General features: G+C 57.5%; 1 protein-coding gene across 1 annotated transcript; it reads right to left on the bottom strand.

The window, feature by feature from the left end:
• Window positions 1–1,910: 1,910 nt before the first annotated feature.
• Window positions 1,911–15,290, bottom strand: YTHDF1 (YTH N6-methyladenosine RNA binding protein 1). The gene is made up of 5 exons (XM_039237046.1): window positions 15,018–15,290; window positions 14,829–14,853; window positions 13,746–13,825; window positions 5,009–6,529; window positions 1,911–3,246 (listed from the first exon to the last, which is right to left on the bottom strand). Exons 1-5 carry the CDS (start codon window positions 15,042–15,044, stop codon window positions 3,220–3,222), a joined length of 1,680 nt encoding a protein of 559 aa, XP_039092977.1. The 5' UTR covers window positions 15,045–15,290; the 3' UTR covers window positions 1,911–3,219.
• Window positions 15,291–15,386: the final 96 nt, after the last annotated feature.

Here is a 15,386-nt window from a genome sequence, read left to right as displayed (position 1 = left end):
GCGTGGGGTCACTTTGGTCACACCTTTACCTGGACCCTGCAGTAAACACAGATGCTGAGAAGAGACAGTCCACTAGGTGTTCTCAGCTCAAAACAAATTCACCAGGACCCTCCTCCCCACAAAGAACTATAGTAAAGACGTCATCCAGGATAACCGTTCAAGCCCCTTTCCTAACACGTAGGTTTGGGGGGGGGGGGGACCGCACATGCACATCTCAACAGCAACCACTGGGGCGTCCGACTTCAGATCAGGTCATCAAGTCACGGCTCGGGAGTTCGAGCCCCGCGTCGGGCTCTGTGCTGACAGCTCGGAGCCTGGAGCTGCTTCGGATTCTGTGTCTCCCTCTCTCTTGCCCCTCCCCTGCTCACACTCTGTCTCCCTCAAAAATAAACATTTTTTAAAAATTAAAAAGAAAAAAGTAACTGCAAGCTGAGCAACAGGTGGCGCCTTGCGGGGCCCACCAGGGACAAGCAGAGGGTCACCTGCATGAGGCCAGGGCCCTGCCGCCTGCCCGCTCTGGGCCACACCCAGCAAGGACCCCGCCCTCTGACCTCAGCCGGGAAACACAGCTAGTGACCTGCCTTCACCCTCCTGCGCAGAGGAGCCCAGGCCACAGGGAACCCAAGGGGGCACAGGACCCCAACTGGGGAGATGCCACCGGCAGGCAGGCCCAGCCAGCCATCTCTCCGGGACTCCCCTCTCAGCCAGTCAAGCGCCCACATGAAAAAGGCACCTGTGAATGGCGTGCTCCGGGGTGGGGCAGAGAGGAAAATAAGAGCTGACTTGCTGGCTTTCAGGGGCCAGATACTGACATTATGCAGCCTTTTATAAGCATCATGTTCACATTGCACGCATCTCTGTAATCCTTTCCTACCACGTCACACACGATCTTTCCTTCCTCGGATGTTTAGCCTCAAGTGGTACTCAAGTGTACTCAAGGGGTACAAGGTACCCCGAACCCCTGCTCCCAGACTAGGTGACATCTAAGGACACAGCCCAATCAGGAACTGATCCTGTGAGACAAGCCGCATCGCAGTCCCAGCCTCTGCTTCTCGGGAACTAACGTCGCCCCTTCTTGCATGCCTGTGAAAGCCCCGGGCCCGCTCTGCTGCTTCGACCCCGACTGAAGGTGGGGTCATTGTTCAGCCAGTCACCCTGCAAGCCAAGAACCACTCAACCTTAACCTTTAAAGGAGGCCGGTGACCACATGAAAGAAAACGGCACTTAAGGAACCCATACTCGAGGTCTAGACGCACTTTACCAAAACAAAATCCCAGAAATAAGCCTGAGCAAACACGGAGCTGCATCTGTACTGGCCGCGTGTTCTCCCGGCAGGGAGTGCAGTCCCCTGCCCAGGCCTGTTGGCGCAGGGCCTGACTTCCCGACTTCCTGTGTTCACCAGCCACGGCCTCACTCCAATGGCTGGGCCCTGGCAGGGCGAGTGCCCAGGAAAGCACGAGAACGTTTTCTGGGATGGTGCTGAGGTCATGTATCTTTGTCTCAGCTCTACCTCCAACTTCCTATCTCTTACAGTTCATGCCTGTGAACTGTCAACAGTAAAACTGAGTAGGCGCTGGACTTCCTGCCACACGCGCTGACTTCCTGCGTGTGGCATCCGCGGATGAAGAACAAATGGAGGAAGGAGGCGGGCTGGACGGCAAGTCCAGGGAAGCCGGGGCTGCAGTGTGGAAAGGCCTCAGCACAGTGCAGGGCGACTGTGAACCTGGAGTTATAACCGGATCTTTAAACAGTTCTTCCGTCTTTCCCACAAACCACAGCGCGGGCCGAGCGTCTCGGGCAGAGAATCGCATGTGGGCCCTGGAGCAGTGACCCCTCCCCCGCAGCCGGCTGCGCAGTGACCACCACCACCAACCCCTGAAACGGGGGTGAAGAAGGACATGACCCCAGACTTGCTAAATAGGTATTGTTTATTAAGGCTTGTATTCTCCGGAGGAAAAGTTATCCGATGTTGTCCCGTGACTCCACACAGGCAGTAACAGTTCAGTGACACGTTCTAATACAAGTCTAAATAATACAGCTTAAACTTCAACTCAGAGGGTCTTTTGGAGTAAATAGTTTTCAGAAGGTATTTGCTCTCTAACAGTAAGGTCCCCTACGATGGGCGCGTGCAGACTGTGCCAGAGCGACAGGCGTGAGCACCATGGTCATGCTTAACTCAGACTCCGGGGGGCAGCGAGTTCAAGGTCCCTTGTTCCACAAAACAGGACAGCAAATTCAGTTTCTAAAAGGGATTTTTTGCTTTTTTTTTTTTTTTTTGCCCATTCAACAGGAAAAAGAAACCAGACGCACACGACGAACCTGACCACCGCGGCACTGCCCGCCGCACCGTCTGTGCCAGCAGATCACGCGTGGTGCTCAGTGTCCTGGGCAGGAAACTCAGAACGGCGTTCGGGTTCTCAAGCTGACGAGCGGGGGCAGCTGGGGTGATCCGCACACGGCTCGGAACGGCGGATCGCTGAGCCCGGCCCCCCCGCGTGCCACCCCCGTCCACCCCGCAGGGACAAGGAGCTGCGAGAGACACGGCGGCCGTGGTGCCTGAGACCGCACGCGGGTGGGCGGGCGCTCCACGCACCAGGGCACGTTCACCACCTCTGAAAACTAAGATGTATCTTTCTCTCTAGTAGAAAAATCAAACGGATTAGCATTTTAGACAGGTGACAGGTAATAAAAATGGCAAACTGGCCAAATGAAGTGATCATTAACCTGTTGATCTCAACATTTTGAAAAGAAGTATTTTAATAGAATACAGTAAATGCCAAAACCAGTCACGGTTCCCTGTGTCTGCTATGGAGCAATAAAGGGGTGAGAAGGGAGTTCCACGTAAACATGTTAAAGGACGGTGACTAGGAAAGTAAGAACATAATTTCTGTAAACAAAACAACAACAAAAACAACAACAACAAATAAAAACAAACCTTCGGTGTATCAGGACTTTGTTTGGTTTGGTTTTGAAGGGTACTTATATTTCACATTAGATCCGATTGACAGGCTGACAAAAAACATACCCCTTTATTAGTGAGTTCTATCATACTACAGTACACAGGAAAGTACAAATGAACGCAGATCCATCTGGGCAAAAATAAAAGACAAGGAGCGCAAGACGCAACAAGCCGGGCCCCGCACAGACAGCAGCACCACGCACACGTTCTCATCAACGTTTTCAGCCAAATGTCAGAGCACACGAGAGGCTGGTTCATCCTCACTGCTTGTTTCGGTTCTGCCGTTCCTGGGAACAGAAAAGGGAGAAGAGCTGAACACGCAGAGCGAACACGCCATGTACACTCCCTCCAAAGTGAGGTCCCCAGCTGCCCTGTGGGCTGTGGCCGCCATCTGGACCAGGCTGGCCACGCCGGCAGGCGCCCTGGGCCTCTGATGGCCGCCTGGGCTCGGCACCCGCCTGCTCTCCGCAAGTCCTCTCGGGCCAGATCTGTTCGCCACCACACACAGAACCATCCTTCCCAGGGCACACGTGACGAGGCCATGACACATCTCGTCTCTCCCCACGTCTGTCCGGCCGGCTTCTCATCAACAGGGCCCTCCTCACAGCGCTGCGGAAACAGAGGTCTACGGAAGAAGCGCGCTGCGGAACATTCTGGTGGGGCTGCACGCCTCTCTCAAGCTCCCTGGAGGAGCGGCCCTGAGCCCCGAGTCTGCCTGCAGGCACACATCTCAGGGACCAACTCAAGACTATCTTCCCAAAGCCCACTCGCCAACCCAAGTTTGGGACCCCAGACCCTTAAAAACAGCAATCAGGTTAGGGGCGGAAATTTACCCCTCGCCTCGTCACAGCTCTCAGAACCTAGTGAGCGAGGAAGAGGTAAGGGTCACGGCAGCTAAGGTTCACCACAGCCACGCAAAGCTGCAGCCACGCTCAGGTCCAGCAAGGAGCTTGAGCTTCATGACCAGTGATCTCTGCTCTATCCCCATAAATTCAGCCATTCGCTATTTTACGTCATACCTGAGTCAGCATACAGAACTTCAGTGACAGGAAATAAGTAACAAGCCCCTCTCTTTCCCAAAGGAAAGAAGGACCAATTTATTTTCCAAGTTTTACACGCTGTGAGTGGTCACAGTAAGTGCTGCGCCTGACACCGCTAACAGCGCCATCACCTACAGGCCTTTCAGCTAAAACTGCTCCAGAACATCTGTCATTCACAGACGGGCGCTGCATCTGTCAATCCTGAGAGCTAAAAAGACTGCAAACCCAACTATCATCAGGTGGTATTTAATTTTAAAAAGGATGTTTTGATACCAAAAAAGCAGAAAACGATCTCAGGATGAACTCGGCGACAAAGCAGCTTCACATGGTCTGTGTTCCCGTCCGGGCCAGTTCACGGGCACCCGAGCCCTGCTCTGCCGCTGCACAGCAGACGCGCTCCGGTGCCGGAACCGCTCCGGCTCGGGAAGGCCCTCGGGAGCGGAAGGGGAACGGCCTACCTCAGAGGCCCAACTCAAGGCTTGCGCCCTGGGTTCTAGATGCTTAGGAGAAGTCTACGTTCCAACCCCCCCACCCTGCCACCCCTTCTTCACCACTTGGACAGAGAGTTCAAGTTTCCAAAATCCGTAAGACCCCAGGTTTTCAAGAGAAAAAGGAGCCATGGCCTCTAGACCTGGGCTTCCCACACGAGGAGGGCGGTGCCCTGGGGTGGGGGGCCCCTCCTGGGTGGGACTGAGCAGCCCCCAGGCCAGGCAGGGCCTATAGCCCCTGTAGCCGCAGCGGCCTCGCTGGTCTACAGTGGTCGCCCAGTGCCACAGGCTGTTACTTCTGAGTGTTCCTGCGAGAATTTCTGCACTGCAGCCCCAATCCTCATGTTCCCCAAACACCGAAAAGCTGCAGTCACGTCCACTTAAATGCCACTATTAGTGACCATGCTGGGAAAGCCCAGGTGACGCTGCCCCTGCCCAAGGCCACTGGAAACTGGCAGTCACCGGGCCCCACCCAGCAAGCGCGGCCCGTCTAGAGCGCGTGCCTGAGACGGCAGACCCACCTTGCGCACCACCTCCTCCTCCTCCTGCCGCTTCTCATAGTGAGAAAAGTCGTCAAAGATGGAGGTCGTGTGCTTGTAGGAAGCGATGATTTTCAGCACTTGCTTCGCTTTTTCTAAGGGCACCTCTTGGGTGTCGCGGGAGTTGGTGACCGGCTTGTTGTCGTTATTCTCCAGCCTGATGTGCCGCAGCTGGTTGTTGGGCACGTCCTTGACAAAAATCCACTTCACGTCAAACTTGCCCTTCCACTTGTCCTGGGACCAGACGCCAGCGCTCGTGCCGTAGTCCACGGGCGACTTCATCTCGGCCACCCCGCAGAAGTGGCCGCTCCCGTTGACGCTGAAGAGCAGGTACACCGGCCCCTTGCTGCCCGCGGCGCGGAACGCCCCGTCCAGGCGCTTGTTGCCGTGCTCGGTGCTGCACCAGATGGAGTACTTGATGGAGCGGTGGATGTCGTCCTCCGAGTAGCTTTTGATGATGAACACGCGTCCACTCTTAAGATTCCAATCAAACTCTTTAGGGTTATAGCTGTGGGCCGCCTTCAGTTTTTCAAGAACGGGGTGGGACTCCACGCTGGGGGCAGAATTCGGCTGAGTATTTCCAGGAGAGTTACCATCGCTGCCGGCCCCTCCGCTCTGCCCAAACGCCGCATTTCTGTTGCGAGGGGCGACCCAGCGGGTTTGGGGTGGCTGCTGAGGGCTCGGGTACTGTGGTTGGGCCAAAGGGGGGGGCTGGGCGGGGAGAGGCTGCACGACCGGCTGGGGCTGGGGGGCGGGCTGGGGGGCCGGAGCCTGCTGGGGGGCCGGAGCCTTGGGCACGGGCCCTTTGCTGTCCCACGTGCCGATGTCCATGTTATGCTTTATAGGCGGGGGAGGCAGGGCTGCCCCAATTACGGGTCCGCTTTTTGCTTTCATCTTCGGCTGCGGTTTTGCCGGCTTGCTGGCAATGGCAGCCCACGAGGTTGGCTTTGAAACCGGCATACTGACGTTTGTCCCACCATTCCCGGAAAGGACGCCGGTCATCGCCACGCTGCTAACCACCGACCCCACGGTCTTGACAGCAGAGGTGGTGACGTCCCCGATCTTCAGGCCCACCATGCCCTGCTCCAGGCTGTTCATGCCAGGGGCCTTGTTGAGGGCATCGCCGTGGAAGCCCGTCTGCCCGTCCACAATCGTGCCGCCCAGGGAGCTCGGCGGGTACGTGTAACTGCTCCCGTAGGCCGAGCTCTGAGCCTGCTGCCCCTGAGAGCCGCTCGTCCCCCAGGCGGAGAAGGCAGGGTTCTCGGGGAAGAAGTTGAACCTGTGCTGATAGATGCTGCTGCCCAGGCCCCCGGGCTGCCCGAAGACGGCGTCGTGCATGAAGTGGTGGTCTCCGTTGCTGAGCTGTCCGTAGGTGGTGAGGTACGGGATCGGAGGGTCCCCTCCAGTGGACCAGGGCGCCTCATTGAGGGAGTAAGGAAATCCAATGGACGGTGGGTAATAGCTGGACAGGTAAGGATCCGCCATGGAGGGGTAACTGTTACTCTGGGGAAACAAGCACGGGACGAGTTAGACGGCTCTTAGGACGCGACTCGGAGACTCTCTGCCTCTGTCCAGGCGGGCCGGACGGCACCACCACTGCCCACAGGAACCACCTGTGGCCACCAGCTGAGAACACGGCAAGGGCTGAGAGCAGCCAGGTGGTCACCTGCAGCGTGTTGGGTCCACGTGACACGACCAGGCCCAGCCGGACCCCGGTGGTTGCCAGCAGCCCCTCCTCCGCCCTCAAGCAGCGGGCTGTTTACACGGGAGGGAAACAGCGAGGAGTGGCGACGCCGCTGACGCCGCACAGCTGCAGCACAGGCAGCTCCACGGGGGGGTGAGAGCAGCTGCCGGAAGGCCCAGGCCGCGTTCAGGGATCTCAGGGCGACAGGGCGGCTTGCCCGGCAACCTGGTTTCAAGCCCCCTGATCGCTCAGCGCTCCTGGGGTATCCCTCCTCACGGGCAACGCCCTTTTCCAGTCGCCTACGGGACCCCTCCCGCTCCCCCCCATCAAGGGCCACTTCAGAGCCCCCTCTCACGTGCCTTTCCTGCCAGCCCACCCCCACTTCCGAGTCCAAAGTGGCCTCATCATCTCGCATCCCTTCCGCGGCCTGGGCGTGGCCTCGGCTCTCACAGCAGGTTAGGGGGCACGGAGGCCGCGCCCAGCTCACTGACCAAGATTCAGTGTCCTGCCTGGTCCCTGAGCTGGAGAAGCCCTTACATCAGGCTCCAACCTCACCTGGGGTCCCTCACTGAGAGGGCTCCCGTGTGTCGGCCGGAGCCTCAGAGAGGGCTTGTCAAGTGGCCACACCCCGCAGGAGATCTGCCCAGGACGTGGGTTAGACCCGGGGTCAGCGATTCTGGCAAAGCGTCTCCTTGGGCAGAGACTCAGCGGGCTTCCGGCCACAGCTGCCCCCGCCCCCAGCCACGCCGCTGTCAGGTGACAGAGACGATTTCCTGGGGAGTGTGGGTGGTGGGGGGGCACCGAGGGGTGCAGGCTTCCTGCCCAGGGCAGCTGATTTAAGGAGTGGAAAGGCCGTAAAGGAAAACAAGAGTGGAGGCAGCAGCAAACTTTGCAGTCGTGCTGCCATTTTCTGACTGCTTAGTGGGGCCCCATCTTCCCCACTACCCTCCTCTAGAAACAGACCAGAGACCAGAGACCTCCTCCAGCCCCACACCGACTGTCACGCGAGAACACCCGCGGCCCCGGCTGCTGGGGAGGGAGGGCCAGAGCGCCAAACAAGCATTTGCACTTTGCCACAGCGAGAAGGCGAGGGACTCTCCAGACCTGCCAGGGGACCCGCTGGAGGACAGGCCGGTCCGTCAGCAGTTCCGGCCTGACACGCGACCGCGGCCACCCCACCTCCTGGCTGTCCATCTCCACTGCCATCTCCTGCTGCCCCGTCCCGCCTAGGATTTGTGGGGCCTCAGGAATCAAGCTCCTTCCTGTCGGCTGCTCCACCTGAGATCAGACAATTGCAGGATCACTTTTTAAAATGCAAGGACTTTCCCGTAATAAAAATCAGGGAGATGCTCAGGGAGCGAAACACAGACAATGAACGGGCACCATCAATGTCCCAGGAGCCTCAGAACAGCTGGCGCTACCTTCTAGCAAAAGGATTCCAGTGATTCCGGAACCTTTCTTGTAGCCTCCCCTCGGTTTGCCTGCACCCAGCCTGGGCCCTCGGAGACGCTCTCCGGCTGGGAGGGAGCGTGAAGCACCAGGTTTGGGCAGAGGACAAGCTCTGCGAGGCGAGGGGCAGCCCTGAGGGCTGAAGCCTGTCGCCTGACCTCAACACCCAAAAATGGGACTCTCGCGGGGCCAGTACCTTGTGACTTGTGACTTACACGTAAGCCTTACCCGTAACAGGACATAATCAGGACACAAGTCATCATATATTATGTTCTCCATTCAACACCCCTCACAGTTCATCTAAAGTCCTGCCGTGGAGTGGCCAGAGCTGGCATTCCAGGCCCTGCGACCACACCGCGCACAGGCGCTACTGGCCGGGACCGTCCAGGGAACAGGAAGCGAGCCAGCTGGCACCCCTGAACCCTCAGCTCCACTCATGGGGGTGCCTTCCGGCAGGAGGAAGTCTGGGAGAGGAGTGGTGGCCCTGAGCGGACCTCACCCTCTCGTCCTGGGACCTGTCAGGGTGGGGGTGGGGGTCCCAGTGAGCATGGACGGGACAGTCACACGACCACCTGGACCAGGTCTCCTCCAACACCACGTTCTCACAGCAAAAGGAATGAAGACTCCTCACTTCCAAGGTCCCAGACCAAGGGGCATCCTGACCAGCGGCTACAGGCCCACCAGCAGCCGGCCCCACGTGCACCGGGCCTGGCACTCCTGGCCTGACGCCAGCCCTGCCCACGGCCTCCATCCATCCGTCCGCCCTCCCCAGGGCATGAGTGGCTCCAGGCCACCCGGAAGGTTGTGTGAGGCCACCTCAGCGCCGTGAGCCTGACTCCGTCTCTACCCGTCTTCCTGGCAGCTCTTTGCTGCTCCATTGGCCGTCCTTCCTTCAAAGCTCCGAAGCCAAGCAGCAAATCGGCGTGCGCGCCTACGCGCTGCCAGCTGTTCGCCCGGTGGGAAGAGCCAGGGGTGTTCACCCTCGCTTGCTATCTGTGCTGCACACCCTCCCTCCCGGGCTGAGGTGCGAGGGAAGCGGTCCCTGTTAGTCCGTCCATCCTTCTGCACCGCGTAGGGGCCGAATGCTCTGGCCTGAACTTCCAGCAAAACTGAAGTTCTACTCCCCACACGGGTGAACCAGAATGTGGCCCCCACGGGCAAACCCCCACCGTGCAGCGCTGGCTCCCCCGGACAGACGTGCTGCCGCCTGGACACGCCCCCGAGGCTTCCAGCAGGAAGCTGGCGTACCAGGGTGCGGTGCGTCCAGGAAAAGGCAGAGCCTACAAAAATCTTGTTGAGGCCAATGCAGGTAAAACCACCCCCTGCCTGATGCTCTCACATATGAGACTTGGTCTAATTATAGCCTTTGCTAGAACACAGGGCCTCAAAAAAGGGAGGCGGATGCCTCTTCAAGGCAAGAGGAGGCTATGGAAGGAAAGACGGTGGCGTAAACACTGGACTCCTGGGGCGCCTCCTTGTGGCTAAGTCCAAAATCACAGACAGAACGGGCTCTCCAGACAAAACAGACTTCCAAGTCTCGGTCCGTGATCCTTACATCACTTTCACTGAAAAACCACAGTAAAACACAATAATAAATCTACTCTAAAACTGACACTTTTCCACACTTAGTAAAATATAGCCACATTAAGAAAGAAAGAAAAAAAGAAACTCATTCTGAATGGACAGAACTTAAGCTTAAATGGAAGCTATCAAAGGCGATCATGAAGACGGACAAAGGGACCAGCGGCCGCACCCAGGGCCACCATGCAGGAGGCCTGCAGCCCCTTGGCTGGCTGGGTAGTGCAGTTTCTGACACAGAGAATTTCTGCCTCTGTGTCCAGCTTAGGCATGTAGTTGTTTGCGTTAAGTGGCTCCACACCCAGCACGGAGCCCAACACAGGGCCGGAACTCACAGCCCTGCGATCAAGAGCTGGACACCCAACTGACTGAGCCACGTTGTTTTGAGCAACTTGACGTTAACAAGTATGTGAGAGCCTACTGGGCCCTGCCAGCTGCACGTGATGGTGGCTCCACTGAGTGGGTGGCAGCACTGGAAGCCCACAGCCTTCAGACACAACCACAAGAAAACCAGGCCAGGCCACGGCCCGCAGGACCACGTGCTCCTTGCTACCTCCTGCAGTAGCTGCAGCCAGAACTGGCCGGTGCGGAGCAAGCCCCGAGCCCGCCGCCACCAGGCTCTCCGCGGGAAGTGGATCAGCCCCCGGGGCATCGGTCCAGCCGGGCTCTGTGCTGCTGGGAGCAAAGCACTCCCCAAACCAGACAGAAACCCTGCGTGACAGCCGAGCACAATTTTCAAGGCGAGCTGAACTTTTTATGAACAGAAACACCCGAGGCCAGACACTTTCAAAGAGTAAGAGGGTGCAAACTTCACCTTAGCCACATGAGGCAACCTATGAGATGGGGCGCACCAGCTTCTGGAAGTACCTGAACTCTTAAGTCCCCCCCCCCCCCCGCCCACCCGCACACTTCAAGCGGCTCTGCTCAAAGTGGAAGTCAATTCTCAAGTCAGAGAGGTCACTGACGGCACACCTTTCTAGAAGAATACGCGTAAACCAATTACAAGTGATCAGCACTGATAATGGGAACAGGAAAACTTGCAGAACTTTCTCATAAAGTGAAAGCATCCGATTACACTTAGAACCCAACTGAATTATTGAGAGAAAACTAGAGAAGTTTGCTTCTATTCCTTTCTGTCTATGTCAGATGTGCCTGGGCAAACAAGTGGGTCTGTTGACAACTGAGCACCGTGGCTAACTCCCACAGTGCCCATGCTGCGTGGCCCCCACCCAGAGACCGTCTGCTCCCCAGCGGCCCCCCACAATCTCCTAAAGTTCACATGTATTTCGCGTCACAGAGGGGATGCGGAGCTGCTGCATCAGGAAGCGCCTGGGGGCATCCAGAAAGGGGCAGAGGTTGGCCCGGAGGCACTTCCTGCAGGAGCCGCCCGCCCCGAGGACCACGGCTCTGTTGCAAGCCACGCATTACAAACTGAACTAACCTGAACAGCACACTTGTAAACACTTTCCAAATCACCCTGGTATTAAAACTTCAGAAGACTCAAAAACAGAAATAGTCCTAAACTTGCTACTACAAACACCCAGATAAAAAAAAAAAGTGCCACAGGGCTGACGGCTTCGTCACCATCCTCGCTGTGGTGACGGCTCCACAGGCACACAGGTCGAGTCACTGGGCAAACAGCACCCTTCAATCACGTGCAACCTATCAGGTGTCAAAAATTCCTCGATAAAGAGAAGCACAGCACCGGCCACACAGGCCACGGCTCCCGCACACCCCCAGGCGGTCAAGCTGGCCGTGAGCACCTCCTGTCTGGGAGCTGGAGGGCAGAAACACAGAGCTTTCCTCAATAGGAGTCTTCGCCAGCAGAGTCCAAAACCAGAGGTGTCATCAGTTCCCAGTGGCTTTTGTCTGCAAGGCGGCCATGTGCAGGGTATCCCGTGTGAAGAAAGGAGTAACAAACACAAGGACCAAAGGAGCCCCCTGCTGTGTGTGTGGGAGAGATCATCTCCCCCCCCCCCCCCCCCAACAAATGGGCTCCACCCCTGGGCAAACCAGGCCTCTCCGGTCCCATTTCTTCATCCACAGAACAAGAGCACCAGGAAAATTAGGATCTAAGGGCTCTCCTGTGTTACCTGCTGCCTACACTCCAACAGTTGGGCATTTCTGGAAAATCTGTTCTCAACCAAGAGCCTGGATTTACTCTTGGGGCCCCTGGGTAGCTGCTGGTTGAGCATCCAACTCTCGATTCCGGCTCAGATCATGATGCCAGTTTAGTGAGCTGAAGCCCCGTGTCAGCTCTGGGCAAACAGTGCAGAGCCACTATGGGACTCTCTTTCTCCACCCCTCCACAGCTCGTGTGCACGTGCCCACACGCTCGCTCACTCTCTCAAAATACATTAAAAAAAAAAAAAAAAAAGACCATGGGTCTACTCTTAAGTAACGTGATTAACCATCTTGCTGACAAGCACACACCTGAGTACCCAGGACAAAGGGGCCGTTTTAAAGCTGTTCCCAGCATTGCCCGAGCCCGACCATTGTCCCCCCAGCTGGCTTCCCAGCGCGAAGCGGCTGTAACTACCCTCCTGACAGAAAATCATCTGCTCTACCTCTAAAGTCCTCCCAAATAACGTGAAAGCTCCTGCCTCATAAAAACATATTTCAAGCGAGTGAAACAATTCCTCCCACTTTTCTCTGGTCAAAATCTAAAACACAACACGGCTACAGCATCCAGATCACCTAAGGAAAAAATAAAGTACTCATTTAACTTCTTGCCGCCCCCCTGACTCTGTCACCGAGGCCAGGGCGGTTCCCTGCAGCACGTGGTCCTGCCCAGAGGAGGGGTCTATAAAGGGCATCTTGGGCATCATAACTGCAGGTTTGCTCAGTAAGGACAGGGGACCCGGGGGCTCAACAGGTTGAGCCGACTTAATTTCGGCTCAGGCCATGTTCTCCTGATCCGTGGGATCAAGGCCCACGTCGGGTTCTGTGCTGACAATGTGGAGCCTGCTTGGGAGTCTCTCCATCTCTCTCTCAAAAATAAGTATTTAAAAAAAGGATGAAGACAGGGAAGGTTTTTAAGTTCTAAGACACTTTAAAAGGGCAGATTAGCGAGGAAAGAGACAAACTAATTTCACTTCACCACAGGGAAGAGGCAAAGCCTGGTTTTATTCCAAAGCGAACATGCTTAGTACATTTTAAAGCAGGGGACACCGCTTAGACCCAAACTCCACGAGCCTAGAGGTTGTTCCCAGGGCAAGTCAGCCCCCGGGAGACGCCATCGAGACCTTTCTGCTGGGCATACTGACGTGTGTGTCAGGGAAGAAGGCCAGGAAGGCTGCTGAACATCCTACGATGCACAGCCCCCACAAACAAAGGCTGTTTCAGTCCAAAATGGCCATGGTGCCACGGCTGGGAAACTGAAACACCCAGGAAAAACGGGCAGCTCCCACCTACTGGGCCTGGACAGGTGCCATGTCGGAGCTCATGAGCCCCACCCGCCTTCCTCCCGACAACCCCACCAGCCTCCACGACCAGCCTTCTAGAGGACGCTGAGGCGCAGAAACGGCAAGCCCCCAAGGGAGTGTCACTCAGCAGTGGGGGGAAGACGTGAACCCAAGGCTGAAGTCTGGCTCCAGAGCTCGAATCTCAGATGCTCTCCTGGACCACAATTCTACCTGCCCAGAGCCAAAATAACCCACCAGGAAGTTTCAGAGAACTACACACCCCTCCGCTCCGTCAAAGGTGCTGCATCGCTGAGCCATGGACGCAGAAGCCAACAGAGGTCTTGCATTCGGACGCAGCGGGACCTGCTGGGGGGCGTGGCACCGCCTTCCCTGCACTCACGCCGCACGCTTAGCTCAAGGTTAGTTTCCAAGTAAGTCGTCAGCATGCTCTGTGTTTCTAGTACTTTATACGGTGCTGCTTTGTTGTTTAGGATGATGAAGTCAGAAACGTAGCCGTAAAGTTGCATTACAAAACTCTGACAAAACTAAAGTCAAAGATTTAAAATTAAAAACAAACAAACAAACAAACAAAACCCACACTCACCTGGTTTGACTGTCCAGAAAGGTAGGGCTCAAAGTCATTGTCATGGACTGTATCCTTCTGATGCAAAGAACCATTTTGTACTAGAACAAGAAGTTGCAACATGTTATGTTCAAATTTTAAAAAATTACTTTCAAGCATGGAAATCAAAGACAGTAAAGCCTATGTCCTCAAGTTCTAAACATTGCTTTTACTTAGGAATGAACACAGGCAGTGCCCAGCTGACATTTATACAACTACCTAGAGTGATGACGCGCAACTCTCAACAATTCTGTTCTTGATAAAATTTAATCATAATTAGGTAGACCTTGACAGAATAACGCAAGAACGTGTAAATGGGCTCCGGTAAAGGTGGTCTGGCCTGGGCAGACGGGCGCCAGGCAGAGGCCTCAGTGCGTGTGCAGGACGGAGAACGGGGAGCCCCAGGCACAGGGCGGAGGCAAGGCTGTAACTGAGTGATGCTTCTGAGCTCATCAGTAGCCGGCTCCCCGCTTGCTTTCCGCTGTCACATCGCTCGGCCAAGAAAGGAAAGGAAAGGTAAATAAAGTGCTGGGCCCCTTCCAGTCTTAAAACATGATGAACCATATTTGGTTACACCGGGGTAACGCACACTGGTCAAAAACAGTCTTCCAAGTAAACACGAAGTGTCACTTACCGGCTCTCACGACAGTGAGTCTGGGGGGGGGAGGGGGAACCCTGAGCCAGAACCTCAGGAGCCGCTGAAGGAGACCCGGAGCATAGGGCTCTGGCTACCGGGCGCCCGCTACCCCAGGGCCCCCGGGAGCCGCCGCACACCTGCCTCCTTCCCTGCCCGGCGCAGAGCCACCATCTTGCGGGGGGAGGAAGGACGGGATGCCTCCCGCCACCCGCTGACTGACTTCTCCTTGAAAAGTCCCGGTTCTCCAACTGCTGAACAGCCCCCGGCACGGCCACCTAACACTGTATCTCCCGGAAGCACGCGGGAGAGAGGCGTCCGGCTCCAGACGCCCTTCCAGCCCGTCTCTCCGCCGCATGGCCCGCCGTTTCCCGGAGGCCCCCGCCGCCGCCTCCAGCCGGGACCTCACTGCCCGCGCCGACTTCGCTCACCTTTATTATCCTGTCCTTTTGTTCTCTGTGTCGCCGCAGGCCGGGACGTGCGCGCAGACGGGACCCCGGGGAGACGGAAACACAAAGTTATTCACGAGGACCCCTCCCGGCGCGCGGCGCGCTCCGGCCCCCGTGCGCCCCGCGGTCCCGGGGCGCCCCCGGCCTCCCTCCCCCGCCGGGCCCCGCTACCTGGGGGTCCACGCTGGTGGCCGACATGCTTCATGAACGGCGCGGCCGGGGCCGGGGCGCCCGCCGGCTCGGGCCTCCCCGCGAGGCCGGGCCTGTCACCCGCGCTCTCGCGGCCCCGGGCCCGCCGCCTCCTCCCCGGGCGCCGGCCGGGCGGGCGGCGGCGGCGACGACTGCTGGGCGCGCGGGCCGCTCGCGGGGCGCGGCGCAGCGAGACGAGCCCGGACGGGACGCACTGACGAGGCGCCGACTCCAATGGCGGCGGCGGCGGCGGCGGGGACGAGGCTGCGCGACGTCAGCGCGCGCGGGGCAGGCCGGGAGCGCCGACGGTCCGCCACGCGCCGCGCCTGCGCGCCCTCCGCCGGCGGGACG

The sequence above is a fragment of the Hyaena hyaena genome, unplaced genomic scaffold (genome assembly GCF_003009895.1).
Source record: "Hyaena hyaena isolate Hyena2069 unplaced genomic scaffold, ASM300989v1 scaffold_118, whole genome shotgun sequence".
NCBI classification, from domain to species: domain Eukaryota; kingdom Metazoa; phylum Chordata; class Mammalia; order Carnivora; family Hyaenidae; genus Hyaena; species Hyaena hyaena.
This window is presented reverse-complemented; position numbering and strand designations above follow the sequence as displayed.